The 25,736-nt window shown below is 42.2% G+C and overlaps 2 protein-coding genes across 15 annotated transcripts in view; one reads left to right on the forward strand and one right to left on the reverse strand.

Moving 5' to 3' along the window:
• Nucleotides 1–2,196: 2,196 nt before the first annotated feature.
• On the forward strand, nt 2,197–4,778 carry uck1 (uridine-cytidine kinase 1). Its single transcript, XM_056403246.1, has 7 exons — nt 2,197–2,392; nt 2,825–2,984; nt 3,197–3,293; nt 3,401–3,543; nt 3,623–3,717; nt 3,815–3,863; nt 3,939–4,778. The coding sequence occupies exons 1-7, from the start codon at nt 2,303–2,305 to the stop codon at nt 4,130–4,132; spliced, it is 828 nt and encodes a 275-aa protein (XP_056259221.1). The 5' UTR covers nt 2,197–2,302; the 3' UTR covers nt 4,133–4,778.
• A 56-nt stretch (nt 4,779–4,834) lies between these two features.
• The window catches only part of rapgef1b (Rap guanine nucleotide exchange factor (GEF) 1b), a 41,563-nt gene continuing 20,661 nt past the window's right edge, over nt 4,835–25,736 (reverse strand). The window contains exons 2-27 of one of the 14 annotated variants that reach the window (XM_056403231.1): nt 24,989–25,134; nt 24,193–24,371; nt 22,223–22,379; nt 22,027–22,115; nt 21,779–21,934; nt 20,946–20,996; nt 20,272–20,386; nt 19,933–20,119; nt 19,134–19,658; nt 18,312–18,514; nt 16,145–16,306; nt 14,190–14,336; nt 13,590–13,682; nt 12,600–12,685; nt 11,313–11,418; nt 10,542–10,617; nt 10,053–10,141; nt 8,998–9,086; nt 8,634–8,819; nt 7,358–7,442; nt 7,153–7,247; nt 6,950–7,028; nt 6,769–6,870; nt 6,514–6,611; nt 6,295–6,423; nt 4,835–6,058 (exon numbers count right to left, since the gene is read on the reverse strand). In XM_056403231.1, coding sequence (XP_056259206.1) covers nt 5,908–6,058; nt 6,295–6,423; nt 6,514–6,611; nt 6,769–6,870; nt 6,950–7,028; nt 7,153–7,247; nt 7,358–7,442; nt 8,634–8,819; nt 8,998–9,086; nt 10,053–10,141; nt 10,542–10,617; nt 11,313–11,418; nt 12,600–12,685; nt 13,590–13,682; nt 14,190–14,336; nt 16,145–16,306; nt 18,312–18,514; nt 19,134–19,658; nt 19,933–20,119; nt 20,272–20,386; nt 20,946–20,996; nt 21,779–21,934; nt 22,027–22,115; nt 22,223–22,379; nt 24,193–24,371; nt 24,989–25,134 — 3,581 coding nt within the window. In that variant the 3' untranslated portion in view covers nt 4,835–5,907. Of the gene's footprint in view, nt 6,059–6,294; nt 6,424–6,513; nt 6,612–6,768; nt 6,871–6,949; nt 7,029–7,152; nt 7,248–7,357; nt 7,443–8,633; nt 8,820–8,997; nt 9,087–10,052; nt 10,142–10,541; nt 10,618–11,312; nt 11,419–12,599; nt 12,686–13,589; nt 13,683–14,189; nt 14,337–16,144; nt 16,307–18,311; nt 18,515–19,133; nt 19,659–19,932; nt 20,120–20,271; nt 20,387–20,945; nt 20,997–21,778; nt 21,938–22,026; nt 22,116–22,222; nt 22,380–24,192; nt 24,372–24,988; nt 25,135–25,736 lie in introns of all 14 variants that reach the window. The other 13 variants (XM_056403232.1, XM_056403230.1, XM_056403236.1 and 10 more) reach the window with 13 other exon arrangements.

Genomic DNA, 25,736 nt, shown 5'->3' on the forward strand with positions numbered 1-25,736 from the left:
TTACTATAATATGTCGTTTAAACCCTTACTATACTATGTTGTTTTTATTGCCTTTTATGCCATAATATACCATGATGTTTTTTTGACATTTTTATGCCATACTATACTATGACGTTTTTTGACATTTTTATGCCTGAATAAACTATGACGTTTTTTGACATTTTTATGCCTTACTATACTATGTCGTTTAAACCCTTACTATACTGTGTTGTTTTTATTGCCTTTTATGCCATAATATAATTTTTTTTTTTAACATTTTTATGCCATACTATACTATGACGTTTTTTGACATTTTTATGCCATACTATACTATGACGTTTTTTGACATTTTCATGCCTTACTATACCATGTCGTTGAAACCCTTACTATACTATGTTGTTTTTATTGCCTTTTATGCCATAATATACCATGATGTTTTTTTGACATTTTTATGCCATACTATACTATGACGTTTTTTGACATTTTTATGCCATACTATACTATGACGTTTTTTGACATTTTTATGCCATACTATACTATGACGTTTTTGGGCATTTTCATGCCTTACTATACTTTGTCGTTTAAACCTTACTATACTATGTTGTTTTTATGCCTTTTATGCCATAATATACCATGATGTTTTTTTGACATTTTTATGCCATACTATACTATGACGTTTTTTGACATTTTTATGCCTTACTATACCATGTCGTTTAAACCCTTACTATACTATGTTGTTTTTATTGCCTTTTATGCCATAATATAGCATGATGTTTTTTTGACATTTTTATGCCATAATATAACTTTTTTTTTTTAACATTTTTATGCCATACTATACTATGACGTTTTTTGACATTTTTATGCCATACTATACTATGACGTTTTTTGACATTTTTACGCCATACTATACTATGACGTTTTTGGGCATTTTCATGCCTTACTATACTATGTCGTTTAAACCCTTACTATACTATGTTGTTTTTATTGCCTTTTATGCCATAATATACCATGATGTTTTTTTGACATTTTTATGCCATACTATACTATGACGTTTTTGGGCATTTTCATGCCTTACTATACTTTGTCGTTTAAACCCTTACTATACTATGTTGTTTTTATTGCCTTTTATGCCATAATATACCATGATGTTTTTTTGACATTTTTATGCCATACTATACTATGACGTTTTTTGACATTTTTATGCCTTTGACGTTTTTTGACATTTTTATGCCTTACTATACCATGTCGTTTTATTCATTACCATACCATGACGTTTTTATCACCTTTTATCCCATAATATAGCATGATGTTTTTTTGACATTTTTATGCCTTACTATACTATGACATCTTATGCCTTACCATACTATGACATTTTTATCGCCTTTTATGCCTTAATATAATAATAATATATGCCTTAATATAATAATAATATATGTTTTTTTGATTTTTTATGCCATACTAGCCTATACTATGACGTTTTTTGACATTTTTATGCCTTACTCTATTATGATGTTTGTTGACATTTCCATGCCTCACTATACTATGACATTTTAATGTCTTAAAACACTACGATGTTGTGGTACATTTTTATGCCTCACATTTTTATGATGATGAAGACGAAATACTCATAGTGAAATGCAACTTTATTAAAGGAACATCCTTATCAAAAGTTTGTATATTGATTTTCTTAAAAGTCTCTTATTAAATTTAAACATACAATGTTTTACTTTTGCATATATAATATGAACAAATACTGACAGGCTTTGGGATATATATAAATTACATATTAAGTAACAAATGTTTACAACATAAAAAGACGTACTAAAATACATGTTTCTAATAGCTAGACACTTGTCAATACATGATATTGTTCCAATATTCTGAAAAAGGTTTCATATGTAATTTTCACACATTTAGGCTATACCTTAAATACATATATGATTTTACTTCATACGAACATATATTTCATAAATTGGAAATTCAACACGTTATTACATTTGCGTATGGGTATTCCTTAATGTTAATTCAGATCTCATATGTTCATGAACTGGTTGGTGGATGGCGATAAAAAGGTAATCTCTTTGTTTTGGAGGGGTGGCTTGGTTGTTGAGTTGTTGAGACCAAACTTACGCCCTTGATATGTAGTGATTTATCCTATTTTTCCGCACGAAACGGCCCTGTGTTGATACCATGGTTGATACTTTGGATTGAGATAACGTTTGGTCTCGCGAGAACAGCGCGTTGTTATTGCTAACAGGTAGCATAGCTAGCATTCATCGAAGCTATCTATATTTCTGCTGTCTTTAGCTCCTGTTGGACTCCAATGGATGCTCTCGTGTCCCTGGACGACGCAGAGAGGCCACGGCATCATCCTTTCTTAATCGGCGTCAGCGGAGGAACTGCAAGCGGCAAGGTCAGTCATTTTGAGCCGGAGGATCTCTGCGACAACGAAAATTAGCATCACGAGTAGCTTAGCTTAGTTTGCTAGTCAAACCAACCGTCAAACCAACTGGCACGCCCCTTTGCTTCTTGAATATTTTCTTTTATATTATTTCATGAACACATTAGAACAGTCATTCTTTGACCGCTCTAATTTTACTGCCTCTTCCATCCCTTCTTTGCGACAGCCAAAGCCTCTAGCTAACTAGCCGCTGTAATACGTGTGTCAGTTACTTGGCAGTGATAAACAATACAATAAAACGATCACTGGGGCCCACAGTACAGTTCAAACTTCAGGACTTCTGGTTCCCAGGACACTTCCACAAATTGTAGTTTAATTCATCCGTGCTAGTTTAACCTAACAAAACATTGTGCGTCATAAATAATGGAGAGTTTTCTGCCACAGTCAACAGTTTGCGCCAAGATCATGGAGCTCCTGGGCCAGAACAAAGTGGACCACCGCCAGAGGAAGGTAGCAATTATAAGCCAGGACAGCTTTTACAGAGTCCTGACTCCAGAACAGAAGGCAAAGGCGCTGAAGGGCCAGTACAACTTTGATCACCCAGGTAGGCCCACGCTACAGACCGGTGTTTTTACAGTCAACTTTGTTTACAACAGCACACATGCCCAGCTGTGTTTATTCTAGAGTTGCAACGATTATTCGATTTATTTATTCAATTTCCTCATCATCTGAGATAAGTCTGTATTGCATTATATTGACCCTCTTATTTTTATTACATGCTGCTTTCACTGCTGTATCTGTTTTTATGTCTTGCAGAGGCATTCGACAACGAGTTAATGTACAAAACCTTGAAGGACATTGTGGAGGGAAAGGTGGTTGAAGTGCCAACATATGACTTTGTCACCCATTCCAGGTTGGTAGGAGGCATGGTGATTGAGCCCTGATGAGAAATCCTCAGACCTCCTTTCTCAATATCTTTGTATGAGACCTGTGTGTGTATGTGTGTGTGTGTGTTTATAGGTTGGAAGACAGGATCACAGTTTACCCAGCAGATGTGGTCCTCTTTGAGGGGATCCTGGTTTTCTACCCCCAGAAAGTGCGAGATATGTTTCACATGAAGCTCTTTGTGGACACAGATTCAGACGTCAGACTGTCTCGCAGAGGTATGAAGGTCTCTGTCAAACACACAATATTCCAGTTGTTGTCACAGTTGATCAATGTTTTGACCTAATTTCTCTGTAGTTCTGCGAGACATGAACAGAGGGAGAGACCTGGAGCAGATTCTCACACAGTACACAACGTTTGTTAAACCTGCTTTTGAGGAATTTTGTTTGCCTGTAAGCATGACAACTTATTATTATCAGCCATTTTCTAGTGTCATTCAGTGAACAAACCTCTCTTTGAGCACTGTGTGACTATTTTGTTCTCTCCCAGACTAAGAAGTATGCAGATGTCATCATTCCAAGGGGAGTCGACAATATGGGTAAGTTTTTTTTCCTGATAATAATTTCTCAAACATCATGAATGCTAGACAAATTCTTCATCTGTCTCTCATCAGTGGCCATCAACCTCATTGTGCAGCACATCCAGGACATTCTGAATGGAGACATCTGCAAATGGCAGCGTGGGTCCATCAACGGCCAGGGGCCAGGCTTCAAACGGGCCATTTCTGAGCCGGGCGACCTGCAGAGCGGGGCCACCAATCCTCCAGGAAAGAGGGTCCTGCTGGAGCCCAGTAGTCGGCCTCACTGAGATTGTGTGGATGCATGGACGTGGCTGTGAAGATGAGTGTGCTGCTACTGATTTGTGCAGCGGGGGTCAGCAACAGTGATGCCAGTCTCACTCTCTGCATCCTTTTTTAAATTGATATCCAAAATAACAATGTTGCAAGGATTTAGTGCTGCAACCTCTTTGTAACTCTACTGTAATTATTGGTACATAACAAACATGCTAATAGTTTGCTTTTCACATGTGAAAGTCTTCCATGATACTGTTTGATTTTTTTCAGTGTTTCACCTTGGTCAGACAAGCCGTAACTGAAATGGAAGGTCATGTGGTCGAAGGTAGGAGGCGTTATTTAATTGTTTAAATCCAGTCACGCTTTTGCACTTTGAATTTGACCTCATAATTACACGGTTTTGCTTTTTTGATGTTTTAGTGGAGATTAATATATTCAAATTATATTAACACTAATGTGATGTGGTTACCGCATTACTTTTCCTGTTTCTGTTTTTAATAACTTATTAAAATTAGGTCCATATGTGTTTCTGTAGCGTCTTGATACTGAGTGCTTCCTTTTGATTATTTAATGCTGATTACATGCCTTAACTTTTTTAAGTTAATTTTCCATGCACTATTATTCAACAATAAATGGAAATTCCGTTATTAAGGTTTAAAAGGTCAGTCTGTTTTTTTTTTGTCCAAGAAAAAGAAATTTATGACTGACACAGTGTGTATAGAAACAGAGCTGTTTGTTTTATTGGAGTTTGAGAACACAGTGTGATGTGTTGTTTTTGACCATTATCCCAAAAAGGAATCAAAATGATTTTACTACAGCACATTTTGGAATGACACACACACGTCACTGAGGACTTCAGTCACACACAAACACTTTCACACAGCGACATGACTGGGACATGATTGTGATTGCCTTATGGTTCTCTACACTTGAACACGGCACACAATGATTCAGTATGACATACATAGATCACAGCATCTTGAGTAATTTATCTTTTTGTGTTTTTGCTTTGCTTTTTTTAGTGCACATATGTATGGCACTTGGGAGAAGCTAAGCTCTTCTCATAAGCATAAACATCCTTTTTAAGAACAAAAGGAGCACTGTATATAATACATTTCATAACCATACATGATTCTTACACAAAATGTTTCAAAACAAACTCATAGGTTCCAGTCTCTAATGGTCATCCTCTCTTCAAGTTCAAATCCCCTCACATCCCCCTCCAGTGGACTCTCGGTCTGCAGCCTGCATGTTGACATCACAGTTCACGGCAGGTCGCTCTCGAGGTTCTGCTGTTTGAGGGGAACTCATGAGTCGGGGAGAGGGTCGCAGGAAGATGACCAACAAATGGCACATACATAAAGGAAGAGGAAGGAGCAACTTGGAGAGTAATGGATCATTCAGCTCAATCTCACACACGCAACAGCTCCACTCTAAAACAGAGAGCCCAGGGAGCAGACTTTGGTTATTTCCTTAGCGTCTCCCTGCCCGCTCTGTGTGATTCTTCTCTCCTTCTTGGCACCAGGCTTCCTCCTGTTTCACCATAGTCACAATCTCTCCCCGTCTCTACGCCACAGCCACAGTAATCCCAATTATAATCTCCCAGAGCAGCAGAGCTCTTTGTAAACCTCAGCCACGCTTCAGTCTGTAGTTTGTTCTGCATTCCACACAATGAGTCTCTCATTTGCTCCAGCAGCTAGCTTCCATTCGTCCTTCTCTCAGTCTGTAGTAAAGTGGAGTTAGTGTCATGAAGCACAGTTGGAGGTCAGTCTCAGAGGGCCCATGGGCCCTAGGTCTTCTCCTCGCGATCCGTCTTGCGCCTGGCGATGTTCCTGGGTTTGATCTTAAGCGACAACTCCCACAGGGCCTCCTCTGCGAGGTGGTCACTGAAGTCGTTGAAGAAAGAGACGATGTCTTCGTTGCGCTTCAGCTCATAATGCCTGACATGAGAAGAGGTCAACGTTTGAATGCAGTAATTCATTAGCGAGAAAACAAACAGCCCATGTGGAGTTGACAGAAATGTCTTATGATATTAGAATTTAATTATAAACAAAGCAGGCGCATTATATTTCCTGCCAGTTGCAAACAAATGATGACATTTATTACTGCGTTTAATGTTTACCAAGCTTTTACATTAATATATCTTTTCATCATAAATTTATCCCCGTGGACTTACACTTGCTGGAAGCGCCGCATGCTGTCCAGGATGTTGAACTGCTGCCAGCGTTTGGAGAAATTGACCTTTCCGTCAATGAGGTCAGGGTTCCCCAGGTGGACGAAAGTCAAGTCCTGGAGGATTAGACCCCTGGAGGATGGACAAGTCTCATGTCAAGTTGTGGCCCTCAGCAAAAATATGTATGAGTTCAAACATGCATGTAAACATTCATTCACTTACAGGTACGGGATACATGGAGGCTCCACTTCAGCCAGAGCAGCTCTGTATGCTCTGAAGGAGGAAGAGCTGTCGATCAACGTGCAATATTCCTCCAATCCCTGAGAGAATAAGGGGGAAGTGGCATATGAGGGAAAAGTGATAATCAAGATACTTAACAATGAGAAGAGATGTGAAGATTCAAGGAGATCTTGACAATACACCATCAAATGACATGACACATTGCTTTTATATGCTGACTTGCAACTCCTCCCTCACCTCTGAGGTCTGTTTCTGCCACTCCAATCTCCTGATGGGGGCTGAGTCCAGGGCAGACAGTATTGCCAGGTAGGAGTTGAAATTATTCAACTTTCTTAAGTGCTGTAATAAGAAATGTGCATAGATGTTATTGCATTAAACAAAAAGAAAATGACATTAAGATATTTTAAAGTTGACTAACCTTCATTATCTTGATGAACTTGAGGAGCAGTTTCTCTCTGTCTTGGGCTTTCTCCTGCTGAATAATCAAAGAACGGACCCTATAGGATAAAGAGAAATAAACACAATCGTGTCAACATTTCAAGACAAGCTGGTATAAGAGAGAGGCCAAAAACAGCAATGACAGACAGTGAGATGTTTGAAGTTTAGTGGTTTTGGTCTTACCAATAGCTCATGTTGTTAAAGTGCTCTGTGAACTGAGTCAGGTTCGGACTCTTCTCCTCATTCTGCTCCTTGGCCCAAAGCAGCACCTCGGGAATCTGAAGGAAAATGGGAGGAGTTCAAATTCGGATCGACAATGTTGAAACAAAGTAAATGTCAACTAATACTGTCATAAGCAACTACCTTGGACACAAAGAATCCATCCTACCTCTATTTTATAGAAGAGTTCAGCATCAAGAAGAGTGAGCTGATCTGCAATCTCATGACTGCGGAAGTCATGAAGAGTTCCAGGCCTGTTAGGACACAAAATTATGAGGTGATGACTCCAGCTTTAAGTTTTATGTTGTAGACTGGGAAGAGTCATTTCGATCCATTTCAGTTCTGTAGCTACAGCCAGTCTGTCTTGGTAATTACTTGCTGTTAAGCAAAATTGGTTTATAGAAAGTCTGGTCATAAATGTACAAAATGTAAAATTAAAATGAACTAAGAGTCTGAATCTCATGTTTTTATGTGTGTAGATATATTGACTCATTTAAACAATTTGAAACAGAATGAGTTAGGGTTATCCATACATATTAAAAGATCTGAATATACTTAATTTTGTAAAATAAGGTTAAAAGAGAACAGAATGAGCTGCCTTGTATTGAAATAATGGTGAGTCAACATTTTAAAAAGGCACCTTTAGACTGCATCAGCGATGACTATGCAAGTTTACTGCATGTCAGACACAATATGCATCACACATCGGTTTGAGGCACAACAGATTGTGCGATGGATGAGTGGTTGATCTATCGTATCGCACAACATCAGCTCGCCACATCCATCTGTGCTGCTGTTTTGAAAATACAGCTCAGCAAGGTTTTACTCTTTGAGACCCACAGATTTTTTTGTTGTGTGTTTCCAGGCTGTCTTTGGCCACCACACAGTGTGATCCAGGAGCACAGTTTTGTATTGATTTTACCACGTATCTTTTTAAGATTTTCTAGTACATATCAGAGAGCTATAATATTGTATGTTTTGTATTTATGGACATATATATATTTCTTGTAAATGTCTGTATTCACTAGGAGTACATATGGTATTTTATATTACTGTTAAATGATAATGTATAAATTATAGAGTCAAATGTACTTGAGCACACAGGGAAACAACCTCAGTGATGAAAGAAAGATAACTGAAAACGCTCTCATGAATAAAGCATGGTGTACGAGAGAGAAGTTTTTTCAATGTGTTTCAATAATGGATTCCATGGAAACATTATCAAACCATTATAAAAGCATTATCTGCGGATGACTGTTAGTTTAAGTAGTCTTGTGTAGTCTTATGGTGTCTGATGGCCAGTCTACCAGGCAATAAACAAAACACTGTTTGCTATCCCCAAGGACACTGAGCTGCAGGAATGGCAAAAGAGTGTCGTTCCACTTGTAGCATCAACACACTCCATACAAGTTTCAGAAAGAGCTGACCCTTGACCCCCACAGTACCTTGCAGAGACCCCTCGGGCGGCCAGGGGCTTGAGGGAGTTAGTGTAGCGCAGCAGCTTCTTCTGCTCGACCTTATCCAGGATGTTCTTGCGGAGCACGCGGGCGAGGCTGAGCTCACCATTGCACACCAGCGTGAACACCAGGTCCATCAGCTGTTTCAAGATGTCCTCTGTCAGCTCCACCAGGCTGGAGGACGGAGGAAGAGGAGAGGGAAATGATTTAACGATTAAAATTTGTGATGGGGAAAACAGATCCCCTCCACACTCCACATATACTTGGACACATGACCTTGACGACGTGCACCACACGAAATGAAATGGTAATTTTCTCAGAATTAAGGACAAAATCACTGAGATTTACTCACCACAGCTCGTCCACCACACGAACCAGCACAAAAAACGTGTTCTTGCTGACTCGCTTCTTGAAGGTGTCCGGACTGTGGCAGAACCTGGTATATGTGCTTTGTGGTCAAGGACAATGAAAATAAAACTATATATGGATTACAAAGTACAATAACATTCTTAAGTAAGATTATAAGATTACATTTTATCAGGCAAGATAAGATGTGTGAAGTTTTGCTCTCTGTGCATCCCTCCAATGTTAGGACAGTTTGTGGTTCTACAAATCAATAATTATATAGCTTTTATCCCACACAGTAACTTCTGTCATAATCAAGTTAAAACAGCAACTTTACCTACTTTTAATACATATCAAGATATAAAATGGATTCAACAAACATCTTCATGACATAAAAACTGTAGTTTTCTCTCAGCCTCACTGCGGGCAACACATCATTACATACCAATGTCAGTGTTGTACATTATTTCTTGCAGTAAAAACAGGGGCTGTAGCTAAATGTTAATTTCATTAACAATTAAACTGCTGATTAATTACTCAACAACTCTTTGACTGTTGGGTTTAAAATGGTGAAATTGGCCGTCATAATTTCCTAAATCCCATGGTGATGTCTTCAAATTATAAAAAGTCCAAAACCCATATATTTTCAGTTTACCATCAAGTGAGACAAGAGAAAACGACAAAGGATTAATTAATTATCAAAGTTGCTGCTGATTAATTTTCTGCTTATCAAATAATCCATTAATCAACTAATAATTTCAGCTCAATGCAACAATGACAAAGCCAGTCATTTGCGTCAAAGCTTGAAAAACCTTGTGGGGGGGGGGGGGGCGGACTTCATGGCACTCTTGTTCTCCTTTCAGTTTCAGAAGTATTTTTGTCTCAAGTATCCATCAGCAGAGCAGTATGGTGTACTATGCTTTCAAATGAGCAGATGTGAATAAGAGCAAATAAGATAAACAAGTCTTTCCTTGGTAAATAAATCACTAGGCAAGAAAAACAGGCGTCTACCAACAAAACAACGATTACGCTCAGAGTGACACATTGAGTGATTTGAAAAGGATATCTGTAGTGTAGCTTCTTAATGAGGTCCTCTGGGGTTATAAAAGTCCTATATGTAGTCAGAAAGGCTTCACAGTACAAAACGAGATCTGTCAAGCAAAAACAGAGAAAAAAACCCCAGCATATTTCAGTTTGATGTGCAGCCAGAGAGTTCCCAATTAACCACCTAAAGATGAAAACACATCATCAAATGTGAAGACTACATAACCGGGACTGACACATTGCAAATAACTGAACCAGAGAGAGACTGAGACTATTTAACATGCTACTCAGATGTGGAGATCGGAAAAGTAGTACCACGTCAGTCAAAATAAAGAATCACACTTAACAAATAAAAGTAAGTCTGTCTTTGAATATAAAACAGCTGCTGTCGAGCTAGCAAAATCAAGCTGTACCAGTGACCCTGAAGCACAGTAACATACTCTACTCTGCATAACAAATATGTGGGGTAAGTATGAGTCTTAATGTGTTCTGTAATCTCTACTGTACCTTTGCGGTCTGTTTCTGTAGCGTGGACTAATAGAATATCTCCTGATCCAGCACGAACATCAGGGCCATCGTCATTCTGGGAAAAATTAAGGAGAGTGAGCAAGGTGTGGAGAAAATGAACGACAGACAGATAGGAGAGAAGGGAGTGAGATTGAAAGCAGAGGAGGAAAAGAGTGGTTAGAGTAGATGTGGAGTGATGCAGTCTAGCCTAAAATGTAGCTTGCACCTTTCCTCTTTCTGCCTGTTTTTTTTTTTTTTTTTTGTCCTGCACCAGCTCCTCTGATGACGAAGAAAAAGTCAGACTTGTGTAACATAAAAGCAGCACCACTGCAATATGTCTCCTGTAACACCTTTAAATGTCATCACAGGCCATGAATCTTTCCTCCTTGCAATCCTGATCTCTCCCTATCTCCTTTTATAAATCATTGCTGTCACATTGCCCCTAACCTTGCAGAGTGGCGAGCAGCATTTACACACATCTGTCTATCAGACTGCACCACACAGGACAAAGGAGGAGGAGGCGTTGGAAAAGGAGGAGGGCGGTTTGGCAGTTTCAGCTCTGCAGTTTCAGAAGCTCAACTCCAGAGGGCAGCAACAGCCATCAGTGGTGCAGCTCAGGATCTGATTTCACATCTGAGTGACTTGCGGTGACCTTTAGTCTGTGCTAGACTAACAGGATAAAATGTGCTTTGTATGCTGGAGCTGCACAGTTCTGTCACAGCACATTTTTCTAAAAACAGCACACAGCATCAACAGTGACGTTTGTCTTACCTCTTGTTTTAGTGTTATCCTATTCATAATCTCCTTGTGGTCTATGAGGGAGAGTTCGTCAACATCTTCCTCATCACTCCCAGCAGACTCTGTTGACTTCTGCCTCCTACAACACACACACATCAGAACATAAAATCTCACAAGTCTTTTTTTTCTTTTTTTGTGGCACACCTGGTGCACTTGCAGCACACTTGGAAACAGTGTGGGATCACAAACAATACATCATCATACATTATATGTGGGTATGTTAGATGTTGTGACAGTCATGGCCAATCATATTCGTCTACTTTCAGTTGGGAAAACTTATGGTAGTCTGGGATGTTGAGAGTTTCAAATATGAATACAGCAGCTTAAATATACTGGAGCAAACGATGGGGTAAACTATGTCTCCCGAATTCACTTTTGAACTCACTTCGGAGATGTTGGAGATCTTACGATCATCATGTTTTCGGTGCATACTAATGCACCATTTTATTCGTCATACAATGATCCATTTCCACATCTGCTCGACAACTTGTGTTTTACATAGAACAATGATTCTGACAATCTGATGAAGAAATAGTCGACCTAATCATCTTCTTGCGACATGAACATGATCCACAGGAGAAGTGTGTTTTTTTCGAAATAAACACTCTTTTGTTTTTGGAAACACCACTATAAAATGTAAGTCACATCACATCATGTTGGTGATCGCAGCAACATGTCCGTATTGTAATTAAAATGCAGAGCTCCGGATGTTACTTTGGCCAAACTTGTTAAAAAGATGGAGCATGCTGCTGTTGCCCTGAGGAGACAGGAACAGACCTGACGGTCCTCAGGGAGTTATTACAGAAGGATTAACTTATCTAAGTTTTTTCATGAGACTGTGTGAACTGTTTTCAATGTGCCAGGCTGAGGTTATTTTGCAACAGTCTGGTGCTGGTTGCACAAAATATAACCAATACATGCCGTGCATTATTATGGCTTAATAGCATGCATCTCCAGTCCTGCTGGACTACTAAAAAAAACTCTTGATTTTTCGAGTGCTGTTGAGGTACGCTCTTCTCCCACAACACACTGCACAAAGGGAGCGGAGGAGCTATTCACAGCTGGAAAAAATGAAATTAATTATGAATGGTTGTGAAATAGCTCCAGGAACACCTCAGAAAACACTAGAAAAACAGAGTTTATTTGGCACTTACGTTCTAAAGTTGCCGTTTAATTGATGTCTGATGGTATACTTTCTTGAATCATTTCCAGTATGTACAGCGTATATCACTTACAGGATGTAAACATTATGACTCTTACCTGTCCTTGTCCAAAGCCTCTTTGCTATTGGTGGATGGCATCTGAGGGGTGGGGTCTTGAAGTACATCGTCAGCTGCAATTGTCTCCTAATCAATGAATGGAAAAACAATAATCAACATCTGCACAGCAGAACATGGAACATCAACGGTGAATGGTTCCATGCAGTGACAGGAGCCTGGTTATTGATGAGATAGTAGAGACCACCAGGATCTCATGCAACATGTTTGGTGGAGAGGAGGATGGATACTACACATGTCTCAGGATGTTATCCCTATTAGTGTTAACTTACATGAGGTGTAAAGGGTTGATGGGTAAAATGCAGCTTTTCCTCAGTATGAGCCAGGAAAAACCCAACAGATGAAACTCACTCGGACTGAAACTGCACCAATTGTGAAACTACAAATACAATCACACATCTGTACGTCTCTATCACTCTCGCTTACATTTCCACACACCACAACCCAAACACACCTAAAACACACCCCGAATGCACACGCTGACCCAGAGGAATACAAATACAACCACGCACGCACACAGTCACACATGCACAGGAGCACATAAGCTGTTATGGGGAATGTTATTGGAAAATTGAAAACCAGTGAACCATTGAGAATCCCTTTTGGAGCAGCGACATGTCAGGTGTTAGATCGGAACAAGGTTAATGCTCATTATAGTTGAAGCGCAGCCAGAGAGACAGCAATCACCAGCCAGGCAGTCAGAACAACATACAGATGGACATCTTTTCCACAGACACCACCCACAGCACATGAGTCCCTAGCAGGCAAACCCGTGAACCTGAAGTCATGCTCAGTCAGGTTTGGTTCCATTTCAGCACCGTCAGTTCAAGAGATGAATCAATAAGAGCTGTTCAGTGCAACAGACGACCAGTGAGAGTGATATCTGCCAGTTAAACAAGCCTTGATTCACGTCCTGAAGTGACGGGACGTGCAAATGGAATTGACCTTTCACCTGTGGCGGTCAGCTACTTACTCTGAGGGAGAGAGGCAGCTCCCCATTGGCCTGGCTGGATGAGTACAAGTTGACGTACTCCCCCTCCCCGCCCTCGTCATTCGCGCTCTCGCTCTACGGGAAAAGAGGAGGGACACAAACCGAGGCGTAAGGCAGCGGAGAGGGGCACAGAGTTGTTTTCTAAGGGTGGGACAGACGTCAAGTGTGAATTTGTGGCTAAGGAAGAGAGATAGCGGCTAGCCGAGGTCTGGTATTGTACAGTGAGCAGTGCGTTTTCCAGCGCGGAGTCATCATGACCACCAGGTGGCACTGGAGTGCATCATTTATAAAAGGTAACAATATTTACTGGCAAAAAGAACATGCAGTGCAACATGCTCTACTGGGATTCTTTTAAGACCAATAATCAGACAGCAGACAGTTTGTGGGCAGTGATAACAACAACAAGAAGCCACTAAGTAAATGAGTCATTTTATTATCATCTGAGCAACAATACTGAATACCAAACAGCTGGAATGTAACACCAGTGTGCCAAAGGAAGGAGTATCACATTATCTGTCTTAGAGAGCTGGTTCATATAAGTATCCTGCTTGTGCTTCCACCATCTATCCTTTGTAAGCTCACCGCTGAGGTGTGGAGAGAGTCAGTGAGAGAAGACTCAGAAGGAAGACAGACAGCCACAGAGCCCATTGAGCCAGCCAGGGAACCGTTGGGCCCGCCCCCGCTGCCATCCAGAATGGTGGCATTGGTCAAGGCAACCTGGTCCAAGCTCTGTGATTGGTGGAAAGAACGAAAGCAGGAAAGAAAAAAAAAAAAAATAAATAAAAAGACAGGACTAAGGGATTAGAGAGGTGAAGACAGAGCAGACAGAAAAAGAATCTGAACAATAGGAGGCAGAGGGGGGAAAAAAGTGTTCACCTCGTTCTCCAACACCTCTATTAAGCCTGAACTATGGGAGGGATGTGCCTGAACATGAAATGCACTGCACACTCACATACACCTAAGAATGCAAAACTGGAACCAGTGGCAAAAGAAACATCTCCAGTGAGATAACATGGAAGATGAGAAGACAGAGATGTTTAACAGAGAAACACTTAGATTAGCTAACATCAACTCTGCGTATGTAAATGTCTTTAGATGAGAGATGTCTTCACAGCGTGCCTGTGTGTTTGTGTGGGTGTGTGTGGCCAGCTGAGGAGATGCCTGCCAGCAGGGAGGTAGCGGTAACCTGTTTTAACACGTTGTGCATACCAGCCCTGTTGCAGCATTCCAGCATAAAGCGGTGCATACACAGATCACTGATAAACACTGCACACGCACAAACACTTGCACTGACTCACATAGACACATCCAAAGGCATGCACGTGTTCACGCACAGACACGCAGGATCAGCCGGCAATTAAGGCCACTCACTCTTGTTTCTCAACACAAGTCTTAAAAATACTGATCAAATTAGGAAATCTGCAACTAATGAATATTTTCTTCAGTTTCCACTAAACATATGCAAAGCAGCTTTCCTGGCATGGCTTACCTCCCCCATGACATCCGCCAAAAAACATCATGCCCCAAGGAGTTGAGGAATGCAAACATTCCACAGAAACAGACAAATGGGAGGTGTGGAAGTGTGTCTTTTGGGGGGAAGGAGGTTGCAGCATGGCGGTGAAGAGGAGACTAGGCAGATACGAGAAAGTATAAGGAGTGTGTGGACAGCAGATCAAGAAGATGAGGAGGAGAGAAGAGAGGAAGGAAGAAGAGCAGAAACAGGAGGAATGTGTTTTCCATCAGGTCCATCTGGTGCCGCATTCCTCTGGAGATTCCCTGAGGGAGATCCACACCGTGTCTTCGCATGACTCGCACACCATGGGGTCAGCATGGGTTGACCCCTCTCCCCTCCCAGAAATACTGACCAAACCACTGTAACATATAGCCAGGTCTGCTTTGGGGTCAGGGTCAGGCCCTAACTAACTGCAATATAGCACTGATTGACCACAAGCTAATTCATTAACAAGAACCCGTTGATGTTTGAGACGTTTCAGTTAGAACAACAAAGGGCTATCTGTAAGCCCCGAACTAAGGCGTGACAGTCTCTTGTGATACTTGACTGACTGTGTCTGTGAGGCAAACTGAAAAGCTAGAAAGGGTCAAATAATTACCTGTCATGTGGAGGAATGCCTCAGTGCAACACACAAACACACAAACTTGGCAAGCCAGAGGCTACACAGAACCACAACAAATAACTGCACACACTCGTGAACACACAAAGCACACATTAATCACACCACAGCTTTTTAAAAAAAAAACAACTAAAAACTAAAAACCCCACAACAAAGCAACAAATGCACACATGGATGGGTGGATGAACAAAATTAAGGACCACACAGCAACCAAACCACTGACCCTCGAGGGATGGCCCAGTCAGAAACCCCAAAGGGCAGCAGGGGTAGATGAACAGACTGAATCACATATGGAGAACACACAGGTCAAGCCACCCCTGGACCAGTCCAGGACCACACAGCACCCACGCTAGAGTGGAGGATGGGAGGGATGGGGTTTTTAGGGGGCGGTGGGGGGGAACTCACCGTGGGTGTGGTCAAGGATGCTTGGCCAATCAGGTAGGAGTTAGAGACGGACATGCTGAGGCCCAGCCCAGAGCCCGCCTCCTCCATGGCCGCTACAGACGGCTGGAGGTGGCAGGAGAGAGAAGAGGAGGAGGAGGAAGAGGGGGAGGAAGAGTGGGAGGCCTGAGAGAGAAAGAGAAAGAAAGAAAGGAAGAAAGAAAGAAAGAAAGAAATGGAGGTTAAAGAAAGGCAAAGAGGGAAACAGGGTGTTAAGGGAGAAAAAAGAAGAAAAAAGGGGACAGTTGATTATACTAGTAAGCAAGACTGAATTAGAGCAGATTTAATCAAAGTCCAGCAGCAGAGTAGTGAGGTCAAAGTGGTGAAAGCTGAGGAGGATTCTGGGAGTTCAGCTGAAAAGCATCAGCTCATTGGCTGTAGATATAAATACAGCAGAGGAGTGAATGACTAACGCTGTTGAGGTGTTACAGAATATGAGTCTAGCGTTGTGTTTAAGTTAGAGCTATTCCTAGAAAGCCCTAATTACAACAGGGTTATGTGACGTGTACCGGTCACACACATTCACGTCTACTGTGACAGTCCAATAAACCTTCTTTAAAGTCCCGAGCTTTGAGGGCTTTACAGAAACCAGGCCATCTACAACAACATGCTCTAAACAGAGCCAATATGCTATACTGGTGTTTTCACAGTAGCTGAAATTACTTCTTTTTTTTTTTTTTTTTTTTTTTTCCAAAAGCTGTGTAAAGTCGCCAAAGCGTGTAAGCCTGGAACATGGGTTTATGGAGGAGGCAAACAGGCTTATTCCACTGGGCCACGAGCTCATCAAGTCCAAAACATGAGGCCAGATTAGGCATTGCAGCAGGAGCAGAGATGAGCGTAGTTCGACTGTAAGCTCAGACAAAAGAATGATAAAAATAAGAGCTGGGCACAGGGCTCCAAATACACAATGGTGGCAGAAACAGGACAATGGACAAAGAAAACGAAGAAAAACTCTCTGAGGTGGCCTGTGTAGACTGCCACTCAGCCGCAAAGTCTGTTTTCTTTCCTGAGCTATGATACTGTACATCTACAGTAGCTGCACCATGTGTTTTACTGTCCATAAATGTACTGTTTCTTCATCACTACAGAAGGTTTAGGCCAACCACAGATCAATTTGTTACCCAACATATACAGATGCCAGGTGTTAGCAAGGAAAAACAGGCACATCTGGTTCTTTGTGGGAACACTATGCCTCATATATGACAATATTACTTTTGTATGAGTTCTCATTTCACCAACAGAGGTGGTGTTTCCCACATCTAACCAAAATTGTTCAAACTTAGAATAGTGTTCATTTAGGAACCAATTTCTCATTGTAAGAAGCTGATTAAGAAAATTAGTTTTTTTGGGCCTTTAAAGGTTTAATTTCAAACTCACATGGCTCATCACAGTGTCCCCTCTCCTGCTATGACTTATCCTATCGTCTCCCTTCATCTCTCTCCACAGTGACTCACTGTCAGACAGTTGTCTCAATTAACCCAGACGCCAACCCAGATTAAGATAAGTGAACTGAATCTGATGTGGGCCTGATAAAAGCTGGTCTTATCTCCCACTAACGACCAAACACCTCTGTGTATGCACAGATGTCTGCTTTGGCTACAAAAATGGCAAGGATGGAGATAGAGAGTAAGGAGGAGGGGCTGAATAAGTGACAGAGATAACAAGATAGGAAGATGCTCGAAAGAAAATTGATGAGGATTACCAAGGGAAGGTACTCTAGCCATAGAATACAATCTGCATTCTTTCCCATTGGTTCATTCCCAGCCTGAAGACGTTTGGACCAGCACCGGGCTCGACCGCGGAGGGATGTCTATATCGTGTCCTCATGACATTCCTTGTTATGTTATTCTGGGTGTAATCTCATAAATTGATATAGTGATCAATGAAGGCACCGCAGCCTAAAATATTTTGAATTTAATCAAGATGAACTGAACAAATTCAGCAATTTAAATGACAGCTTTGCTCACACAATCCAAATTAGTGAACCTTCGCTATTCTACTGTCTTGTGAAAGACACTCATTTACTTAAACCCCTTGTTTCTGATAAATGGTACAATATCAGTTTAACTATTTTTTTGTCCTTCAGAAAGATTACTGTCATTACCAGCACACACATGGAGGGCTTACTTACCAGTTGCCTTTGTTTTGGGGGCAATGCTGGGGGCTGCAGCGGCTCATGGACTGAGTCGGTGCTGCTGAAGGAGTCGTTGAAGCCATAGACCTCCTGAAAGCGCTTGTTACGCTGCTCATAGATGCTCTCGCTCTGTGGCATCTGGTAGAACATGGAGGGCTGCGGCTCAGAGTAGTCTTCCACAAACTGCATGTACTGGAGGACTGGGGGAGGCAGATGGGGCAGATTACATAATATTTATTGTTTATACAGCTCAGAATTATGACTCTGGACTCAACAAAGTCAAGAATAGACTGTTATATATATAGTGAACACTTTTCTTTGATCTGTAAAATCTATGGACAGTCGCTTTATACAGAGGTCAAGACAGTTGTAAACTTGAAATTACCCATGCACATATTCACTCTGTGAAGTGTTTCAGCTTGCAATAAGGGCTAACTGTATGGAATGACATAATACAGTAGCTTGAGAGGAAGTGATGTAGCAGGTGTGTCAGGAAATGACCAAATGTTGCCCTCCGTGCCCCTGGAGCCAGACCCATTGTAGCACATCCTGGTATTCACTTCCTGCTTCTATTCACAGTGTAATACTTCCTTGACATAAGCTATGCTTCAATGAACTGATGATGAAGTGCGGCCAATGTCCTGCTGTCCCTTACTCAATCAACCTCATCCCTTCCTTTATTCCTTCCTTCATTAGACTCTTTGTCCTTTCCTTTGCTTCTGTGCCCTCTATTCAGACATCTCATTTAAAGGCCTTTTTTCTTCCCTGCCTTCTCATTACGTCTCCATTCCCCTCTACCCCTCCTTTCCTCTCACTTACTGTGTCTGCTTTTCTTTTCTGGGAGGGGCGGTGGGCTGGCAGGGACATCTGCATTCTCGCTGGCAATGTACTGGGCAACGAACACTCCCCCATTTGTCTGGGGCATGGGTGAGATGGGTGTGAAAAGGGGGAATGGAGGTGTAGGGTGTAGCTCCTCTTCTGACAAGTTGTCATACTGGGAAGGATATCGCTCATATAGCACTCTGGACCCTCCGTCAGGGAAGGGCGACGTCTGGGTGCTGCGCCGCTTCTTCTGTGGCAGGGCAGGTGGTGCGCTGATGCGAGAGGACTGTAAGGGATTGGCTTGATTGGGCTGCGGGGTCCAGTACTCTGGTGGTTGCTGCGGTGGAGGAGCACTAAAGCGGGGATGTGAGGGGTGCTGTCCAGGGACTGGGGAAGAGGACTCGCTATGAGATTCAGGTAAGGGGCTCAAGCACCCTCCCACCGGTATTGGGGGCAGGTTTTCCCCAGCTGACAAGTCCTGGTGGAGGAAGTCATAATCCGGGTCGTAATTCTCTGTGTTGTCTGGAAAGGTGAGGAAGAGGTAAAAATTACATGTCTGTCATCATACTCTCACAATGAACACATAGCTGTAACTTTTAACTTCACAATATATAAAATGCACATGAGCAACGGTTTTTCAAGGGCTGGGTCCCAATAGCTGATTCCATTTTGGATCTGGTTCCCAATCTGTTTAACTCTTAAGCTGACAAATCTCTTATCAAACCTTTCATCTCCGCTCCCTCACATAACGTCGGTAATATACGTTTACAGTTTAATGCAAACTGTGTATTCTTACCAAGCGTCTCACAGCTGGTGTTACGAGAACACTGGCCGCTGTCCTGCTCCATGGAGGACAGCTGTTCATCCGACTTGCTGAGTTTACCCATGCTGCTGCAGGGAGACAGGCGCGGAGAGTCGCCCCCGTATGACTGGCTCCCCCCAGAGAAACGCCTCTGCAGGAACTCCTGCTCGTAGTCCTGCTGCTGCGCAGACAGACACATTTTTTAATTATGTATTGCAAAATGTATTTACTTCCCGTATGTTGTGTTGATATGTTCTTAGACTGAAAATGAAGGTCAGCTATAATGGATCAAAAAGTCTAAAATCTTATCATGAGATGGAGCTACACCCTCACCTGTCTGTGGACACTGCAGGGCAGGCTGGAGCCACGGCTCATAGGTGCAACCACTGCCACCCGAGTAGGCGAAGGGGCAGACTGGCGCTTCTTAGGAGGAAGAGCTGGTGGAGGACTATTGACAGATAAACAGACACAGCAGAATTAAATAACAGGAATGTTGGATGTCATTGTCCCTGCAGCAAAGTCAAAACAGATACATCAGGCAAGCACGCAAAACACACTTTCTCAGACATGTATGCACACACAAATCCATGTATGAATACATGAACACACTCATTGTTATCCCTCCTGGAGTATAGTGAGATGAAAGTGAGGGTGTTTCATGTTAGCCACTCTCAGCTATGACATGAAGCTTTCCTGCTTGTCAAACCTAAATTCTCTGACAGAGTTAATACCAGGTCAAAATGCGGCAAAGAGCTTGACATAAGGCGCCATGATATGGAGGCCAGTGAAAAGACACTGCACAAGTCAGTCACACACTCTCATGCACTGGACGGTCTTCTGATTGGATGATGAGTTCTTCAAGGAATACCGAGGAAGACACAAACGTTGGGAGAATGCAACCATGCAAGTCAAAAACACTTTCATCCAATCCAGAAGCTTTATGAGGGGGGGGGGGGTCTAGGGTGGGATGTTATAATGGAGACAGATGATCCTATAGGCTAACATACTTCTCCTTCTGAGAGGGTCTCCTTTGGCCAGCGTCAGCACTCAACTGTGCTCTGTTCCCAGAATCCAAAGGGAAACCAAAGATAAAAGAAATTGAGAGAAACAGCAGAAAGAGTAAGAAAGGAAGAGATAGACCAACAAACAAACAAAAGTATGCCTAAAGTGGGAAATAGTCAAAGATTTAAGGGAGTCTGGTATTTTTTGCATTGATGGATTGGCAGCTGGGTCACATGGGAAAAGACATCAGAATACACACTAAAATGTTTCTGATTTTCAAACTCAAAAAGGTCTAAATCAGTGAAAATGAAAGAAATACGGGGAATTCGCCCTTCCCATACTCGTATCCTAAAAGCTCTCCTTATTCCTCATTTGATGTGTGCGAAACATTTTCAAAAAATATTTTTAAAATAAATTCTGCGTAAACTGAAACAGCTGTTATGAAGAAATGCAGAACGGGCTCTTCTGCTTTTGTGACAATGGTGCAAAAGGTCACACAATTTCTGTGGGCACACAACCGCTTAACCACATCTCTGCATTTAATTGAATGGAAACAAAACAGAAAAAAAGGAAACCTTGAACAGAAGAAAAGAAATTTCACACTCAGTCTTCCAAAGATCTGATGAAAACTTTCAGACCCATTGATGTCAACAAACCACATGAAGAACCAGCCTCACTTTGTACCAGAAAACATCCTCCAGAATTAATATTTTAGTCTATTATTAAATTTCAATTTGACATAACCGAAACCTGAATTTCAGAGTTGGATCCATTAACCGCTCCATATAGAGAGGTTGCAGTATTTCACAGCTGCAGTTTGAGAGTGTGTCATCCTCACCTGAGCTCTGCCATCTTTGCTTCGGGAAGGGGGGGTTTGGGAGGGGCTACGTCTTCATCGGGTATCTCAGTGGCAGCCTCTGCAGGAGCGGCTGCTGGAGCAGTCTTAATCGAGACCTCTGGCTCCCGATCTATCGAGGGCATCTCCGATGACACGCTGCTACAAACATTAAAGCTGTGTGAATGAGTGAAAGAACTACTATGAGTAGTGTCTGAATGTTTGTATTCCAGGGAGCTTTTTCTACTCACCTCTCTGCTGTTGTAGCAGGTGGTGCCGGTTTGTTAGGGGTAGTGGGTGACGGCTGTTCCTGTTTCTCTATTGTCAGCTTCACCAATTCCTGTTCATCGAAAGACACAGCCAGCTTCAGCCTTCTCTATAAAATACGCCACGGGAGGATGTAGCTGACACGACATCACAATATTCCTCCATCAGTGAATAGCTTACCTTTACTCCATCCAGCACTGCTTTGATGACACTTGTAACGGATGCCACATTTTCCTTGTCCTCCAAGTCGATGCCATCCAGCATCACCTGGTCTGCCCAACGGATGAGGTTGGCCAGACTCTGGTACACACGGTTATGGCAGGAAGACAGTGCCGAGCTGTTGAAAGGGTGTGAGAATAGGGTTGGGCGAGGGTAAAGAGTAGAACAAAGCAACGGAGAACAGGCAAGACGAATTTCAGAGAGGAGAAAGAAGAAAAGTGGCAAATGGATCAGATAAAAAAAAAAGAGAGATAATGTACAGGAGGTGAGTGAAGGTACAGAAACCAGAGGTGGAGAAAGAGGAATGATTCAAGACAACACAACAGGGGCAGGTGTGAAAAGAGCAATGGGACAAGCATATGTTAGACAGAAGGTGAGAGAAATCACATAGAAACAAGAACACATGACACACATCCATCTATCTACCATCTATTAAACTACATATTTGGGGCCATTTGTTGGGGAACTGCAGGTATGCCGGTTTGGAGGAGTTTGGAGGCTGGAATAAGCTAGCTAGCGCTAAAAGAGGAATGTATAACCACACAGGGAGGCAGGGTGTTGTTCCTGCCTGTAGTGAATGGTGTGTTCAGACCCAGCACTAAGGTGTGGCACAGGCCTGTACCAACATGCTGCAGCTGAATCACAGCGCTGGAATATCCATCCACTGTCTCTACACAGCTTAGTCCTATAGTGAGTGGGAGACGACTGTAGCTGCGGGGGTTAGCAGGAGGATTTAAGGGATGGTGGCGCAGTTGGAAGGGTGGAGAGGTTTGACCCAGAAAGACTACACGAGCTAAGGGCTGTAGGTTACACCGCAGATAAGTGGGAATGGTGGAATTATAACAAAGTCTACAGCTTTGAGTGCCCAGTCTGTTTGTAGATTTTGATAAATAAGCACTTTAATCGACTTAACACTGTGTGCCAGAGAGTGGGTAGGAGTTACACCCACTGTTGACCTAGTTATTTGATCAATATTGATTTAAATAACTGCAAACAATCTAACTCTGTAGTACACTTTGCATGTTAACAGATGGCAAACCAAACTGAAAGAAATATTAACACACATGAGTAAAATTCTTATTTCAACAGTAACTTATTTACCAAAAAAAACAAACATCTGGGCTGCTCTTTAGGAGAGGTTGTGAAATAACTAGCTTGTGGCAGTGGTGTTTAACTTGCTGCATGTAGTCTAAGGCTAAAGCAAAACACTACACTTCTACAGTGATCTAGTGGGGTTTGTCTCCATTAGACTGGGGTCAAGTCCCCAGAGATGGGTGCCTCTCAACGTTGCAGCAACAATCCATCAGTCGCTTCTAAACACAGAGCTGTGAGATACAAAATCTGTCACCTCTGGCCTCCGTACCTTCATCTGCACTGATGGATGGGGAAAGGCACAAAGACAGAGACAGAGAAGTTCTAACATGTCTTGACAGTCAGAGCAAAACTGCAGCTAATGTTGCTTTCACAGAGGGCGTTTACTTCACCCAGAGAGGAGGTGAAGAGAAACTCATTCTATCAGTTAATATATCTGAGAGGTGAAATTAATTTCTTTTACTTAGAGGTAACATTCCTCATAAGATCACATCAACAATGATTAACATGTGAATGGCATTTTGAAGACTCCAGGCAACAAGTCCAGGAAACCCTGCGGTGAGGGATGCCGCCTGTCGCAATGTGTGATCAATCTTCACAAGGTAGTCAACATCATGCTAGTTCTAACACGTCTTGCGTGCCTACCAGCTATGTTTTAAGTTACATAGAGAGGCCAGAATGATAAGAATGAATCGACAAATGGTCCATTGTGAATCATTATATCTATAGCAGGAAGACGACAGCACAACAAAGATGCATAAATGTTTATATCTGGTGCTTTAAATCAAAGGGACAGGTAGGAATGAAACCTTTCAAATTTAAATAGTGTTAGTGCTCACCTGTGTTGTACCCGGGCCTCCACCTGAACCAGGGGCAGGATGGCTTCGAGCACCTTGCTGGCCGAGCCTGGAAGCATCTCCAGCACCTTCTTCTCCACCACCATTTTGTCCACGATTGTCTTGAAGTAGCGCAGGGCACTGACCACCTCCTTCTCATGTTCCTCCAGCCGACTCACCTTCTAGAAAAAGCAATAACACAAAATAGTACCTTAGAATTGTAGTTCAAAACTACATCTGATTATCATGATGATGACGGAACTTTTACAAGCTCTTTAACAGCATAAACTGAGGACACAGTGAAATAGTTGCACTGAACAAACTATTTAGTTTTTGGAGTATCGCAGCAGTCTGAGCTCTCTGCCATAGTTCTATTACTCCCATGGTTTGTTCACAGTTTAAAGTAACATCTATCAAGTGATGTGGCTTGGAGCCATCTTGGTTCTACAGCAACAGGCTCTTTCAGCCTCTCTAGTCTTTCACAGCATGACTGCTGGGGAATATACTCATTACACCAAAAGCCTTAAGAGGGAGCGGAGGAGTTCATTCAGGAAGCGGCCCAATTCCATTCATGTCTTTATAGGTTTAGACACCTGCTGTAGCACAGCCAGCCACCACAGCGACTGGGAAGCTGTGGGAACCAGCAGGGATACTCGCACACACACTGACACAATGGAATATGAGAGCACAAAACATTAGACAGGAAAACAATCGCCTAACAAATAGGCAAACAAACACAGGGGACAGGGGGGAAAGAGATGAATTTCCCACAATACACACATATTTTCTGCACACACACCTTGTTAGCAGGTTTCTCGGTGCTCTTGGCTGCTGGCTCGGGCTGTAGTTGCTTGCCCTTCTTGGATGGTGTCCTCTTGATCTTGGGAGAATGGAACTTGTCCATCAGTTTCATGGTGAAAGAGGACAGATGGGACCGTTGCGAGTCTGTAAACAAAGGGAAAACAGAGAAAGTTGAGTGGTCAGTCAAGGAGGAAAGATTCTCAGGGGGGAATAGAAATTAGATTTTAAAAAAAAACAGATGGCACATGTGTTGATATCACACATTGCAACTCAGCTAAAATTATGCTCAAGTGAAGAGCTCAACACTAGAGAGATACACGAACAGGGCTTGAATTTAAGGAAAGGGGAACACCAGAGATTTTATCAAGTATTTGTAACATCCGCATTTCATCTGCTCTTTTTGTTTCCAACATAAATCTGCTGCGCAGGATCCTCCAGCAGTCCAGGATGTGCACAGATGTGTGTGCACACATTTGAGTGCACACAAAGAGAGACAAGGACATAGCAGAAGACTATGGTTATAATAAAATACTCTACTTAGTGCTGAAATGAAAATTGCTTTATGGTACATAATTGAGAGGGGCTTCATAATAGCAGTGTAATTTAGCAGAATTCCACTTGTTCACTGTAGAGAGTACTGATAGTATCAAGGGAGAGAAGAGTTCCCTACTCCATTAATCCCTGGAGAATGGACAGCTCACTCACTGTCCCCCTTCACCTCTCTCCCCCCTTCGCTTTATCTCCAC

Source organism: Seriola aureovittata, chromosome 18 (genome assembly GCF_021018895.1).
Source record: "Seriola aureovittata isolate HTS-2021-v1 ecotype China chromosome 18, ASM2101889v1, whole genome shotgun sequence".
NCBI lineage: Eukaryota > Metazoa > Chordata > Actinopteri > Carangiformes > Carangidae > Seriola > Seriola aureovittata.